We start from the raw sequence: 3931 nt of genomic DNA, 5'->3' as shown, positions 1-3931 counted from the left end.
TTTTCCAAACACTGAAAAAGCGGACATCATTTTCGCATCAGGTAGATACACCGATTCAGGGTAAAATTCCGAAAACGAAAATGAACAAAGGTCGCTATACTTGATTTGCGCATTATACTTTCCAGGCGTATCACAACTTTAGCAATCTTTAATTCAAAGCAATCTTAAATATTTCTTTATCACAGTGAGGTGGTCGTCCTGAAAAGGACGGGTTCTGTAAGGGGGGTAACACCAATATGTTCCGGAAATCGCAATTTAGGCCTTTTTCTCGGTTTTCTTCGGGAGCAGCACTGCCTGGATGTTTGGCAGTACACCGCCCTGTGCGATGGTAACTCCGGAGAGCAGTTTGTTCAACTCCTCGTCGTTACGGATGGCCAGCTGCAGATGGCGAGGGATGATTCTCGTTTTCTTGTTGTCACGGGCAGCGTTACCGGCCAATTCCAGCACTTCGGCGGCCAGGTATTCCATCACTGCCGCCAGATAGACCGGTGCACCGGCACCGACACGTTCGGCGTAGTTTCCCTTCCGGAGCAGACGGTGGATTCTGCCTACTGGGAACTGCAGACCAGCACGGTTTGAGCGGGACTTTGCCTTTCCCTTAACTTTTCCTCCTTTACCACGGCCAGACATTTTGTGTGTGCGTGTTTCTGCGTAAAAAATCCACGAGATGCTGTTAACGACTAGACAGCCAATTCAGTAATACTGGCTGCCGCCGTACTAACCCTCTGTTTTATATCGTCTCACTGTTTCCCGTTCTGCGAACAGGAAAAGGAATTCTAACAAAGGGGCAGTCCATGCGCCGCTCTCAATAGCAGGTATAAAACGAGCTGTCATATGGCAAATAGCGTCATTTAAGTTAAAGCAGTTACTCTGAACGTACGAGAACCGTCAAGCACGATGGCACCGAAAACCAGTGGAAAGGCAGCCAAAAAATCCGGCAAGGCCCAGAAAAACATCGCCAAGGGAGATAAGAAAAAGAAGAAGATCCGCAGGAAGGAAAGCTACGCTATCTACATCTACAAAGTGTTGAAACAGGTCCACCCTGATACCGGAGTATCCTCGAAGGCGATGAGCATCATGAACAGTTTCGTCAATGACATCTTCGAACGCATTGCATCCGAGGCATCGCGTTTGGCCCATTACAACAAACGTTCGACGATTACCTCTCGCGAAATCCAGACCGCCGTTCGTCTGCTTTTGCCAGGAGAGTTGGCCAAGCACGCCGTTTCGGAAGGAACCAAAGCCGTCACCAAGTACACTAGCTCCAAGTAAACTGAGTGAGAACAACCAAACCCCCCCGATCGTGTGTGTGCATACGAATCGCCAAGCATAATCGGCCCTTTTAAGGGCCACAAACAAATCTACACAAAGTGTTAAGTTCGCATATTTCCCTCATTCAATCACCAAACACATTTTGTTCGTTGATGATTTTACTTTCATCAGCCAACAAACACCTAACGAGAAAAACAGAACAAATTATGAACAACACAGGTACAATTGTTCTCGCGTTTCGGAGTATTCATCCATGCCATATGGACAATATATTGTTCGGAGCAAAAATATGTTGGTTTCGAAATAAAGAAAAGTATCGATTACTTTTCGGACCAATCGACAGACTTGGTCGACCAACCAAATAATAAATTGCTACACATACACATGCATGCTACTGTAAACCAACCAATGACATATCAACAGCAATCGTTTTTCTATCCTAGGCGGCTTTGAGCAAATGCTGCATGTTGTATAGTCGAAATTCGAAGCCAACAGCATTGACAGTTGACCAGAACAGTTGAATGGGAATGAATGATTTCGAAAAGATAGTTCATGTTAAACAACATAACTAATTTCATTTCTCAAATGTTACGTTTTTCAGCGGCGCGTTAAGTAGTACTCAAGTGTCAACAGCAGTTTGAAACTCACAACCGACCAGAAATAATAATGTCGTGTTTGCTTGATGCGAAACCGAAAACCAGTTTCCACCCTAACGACTGCTGGTTAAATTGTTTAGCGGCCCTTACACGAGCATTAAAAATGTCATTACTGAATTATTAATGAACGTGTAATGGTGCAGTAATGACGAGATTTCAAACAAATTTGAAATACATCATTACTTAGTTACATTAAAACTGACATTTTTAATGCTCGTGTAAGGGCCGCTTTTGTTTGAAAACCTAGTTGTTGGACTGAAAAATCTAGTCAGTTTCGAACCCGGTTGAATTCACACTACTCACTACTCTATTGCACACTTCTTACTATTCTCATATCATCACCACCACCACCATCATCATCATCATCATCATCATCATGATTATAGATTATAATGAATACCAGCAAATGCTAACTAATTCTTTGCGAAACATATTGGTGGCCCTGAAAAGGGCCTTTTATCCTTCCGTATTATGTTATGTGTGTTCTCGTTACGACGTTTAACCTCCGAAACCATACAGAGTGCGACCCTGTCGCTTCAGAGCATACACGACATCCATGGCGGTGACGGTCTTGCGCTTGGCGTGTTCAGTGTAGGTTACTGCATCTCGGATCACATTTTCCAGGAACACCTTCAGCACTCCACGAGTTTCCTCATAGATCAGACCGGAGATACGCTTGACACCACCACGACGAGCCAGACGACGGATAGCGGGCTTGGTAATTCCCTGGATGTTATCACGAAGCACTTTACGATGACGCTTGGCGCCTCCTTTTCCGAGTCCCTTTCCTCCTTTGCCGCGACCAGTCATTTTTCTCTGCTAGCTGCTTGTTCTTGCAAGTAAGACAGTACAAGTGAAACTAATGCCACTTCGCAGACCGGTGCTTTTTTTTATACCTACCGAGAGGGTCCGTTTCGTGCTTTGCTTTGTGCTGATTGGCTGCTTCAGAGCGGTCGGGCAGGTATAAAACAGCCAGCCAGGTCCGTTTTGAGCTCATTCTGTGTTTTGTTTTCAACGCGTACAGTACGGTGTAGAGAGAAAGGATAAGCAAAAGAAAGAAATAATGGCTCGTACCAAGCAGACCGCTCGTAAATCGACCGGAGGAAAGGCTCCTCGTAAGCAACTGGCGACAAAGGCTGCTCGCAAAAGTGCTCCTGCTACTGGCGGAGTGAAGAAACCCCATCGTTATCGGCCAGGAACAGTAGCCCTTCGGGAGATCCGTCGTTACCAGAAATCGACTGAGCTGTTGATTCGCAAGCTGCCGTTCCAGCGTTTAGTGCGTGAAATTGCCCAAGATTTCAAGACCGACCTTCGCTTCCAGAGTTCCGCCGTCATGGCACTGCAGGAGGCCAGCGAAGCCTATCTAGTCGGTTTGTTCGAGGACACCAATCTATGCGCGATCCACGCCAAGCGTGTTACCATCATGCCAAAGGACATCCAGCTGGCTCGTCGGATCCGTGGCGAACGTGCTTAAACAGGCTATCGGCTTTCGTTTGATCTCACAACATATACCCCAAAGGCCCTTTTCAGGGCCACCCAATCAATTACCAACGAGTTTACGAATTCGAATATTTTCCCTTAAACAATCACATACTCAGACACACACACACACAAGTTGCGCGCGCACAGAAAATGACATCCGATCCGTTGCACAATTCATGCCCCATATGGAAAGTCAGTAATCTATAGGTGTTTGAAATGTTTTCCTTATTTTTTGGTCTTTCATTTTTGTTTCTGCTAAAGTAGCAGTTGAGAGGAGAATAGACGACCTGCTGACAGACAAGCAGCACAGACAATACACATTGCTTCCCTGTTACATAGTTCAGCAATGTGTATTGTCCTGTTACCCAGCTTGCAACACATCGTGCACTCGCCGTGTCATGCCATGTGACTGACTGCCTGACAATTCTGACGGGATTCGGCCACCAGTTACTAGTATTACTCTGCTACTGCTACTCTCAATACACTATACTATACAATATTGGTTCAAAATCATGAAAATA

General features: G+C 45.5%; 1 protein-coding gene across 1 annotated transcript; it reads right to left on the bottom strand.

The window, feature by feature from the left end:
• Positions 1–2426: 2426 nt before the first annotated feature.
• On the bottom strand, positions 2427–2738 carry LOC131427663 (histone H4). Its single transcript, XM_058591058.1, has one exon. The coding sequence runs from the start codon at positions 2736–2738 to the stop codon at positions 2427–2429; it is 312 nt and encodes a 103-aa protein (XP_058447041.1).
• Between the last annotated feature and the right edge of the window lie 1193 nt (positions 2739–3931).

This window comes from Malaya genurostris, chromosome 1, assembly GCF_030247185.1.
Source record: "Malaya genurostris strain Urasoe2022 chromosome 1, Malgen_1.1, whole genome shotgun sequence".
NCBI classification, from domain to species: domain Eukaryota; kingdom Metazoa; phylum Arthropoda; class Insecta; order Diptera; family Culicidae; genus Malaya; species Malaya genurostris.
The sequence above is the reverse complement of the archived record's forward strand: the minus strand, read 5'-3'. Positions and strand labels throughout refer to the sequence as shown.

Bases quoted from the DNA above. Each gene is read 5' to 3' on its own strand.
- LOC131427663 (XM_058591058.1), bottom strand. From the start codon at position 2,738: ATGACTGGTCGCGGCAAAGGAGGAAAGGGACTCGGAAAAGGAGGCGCC.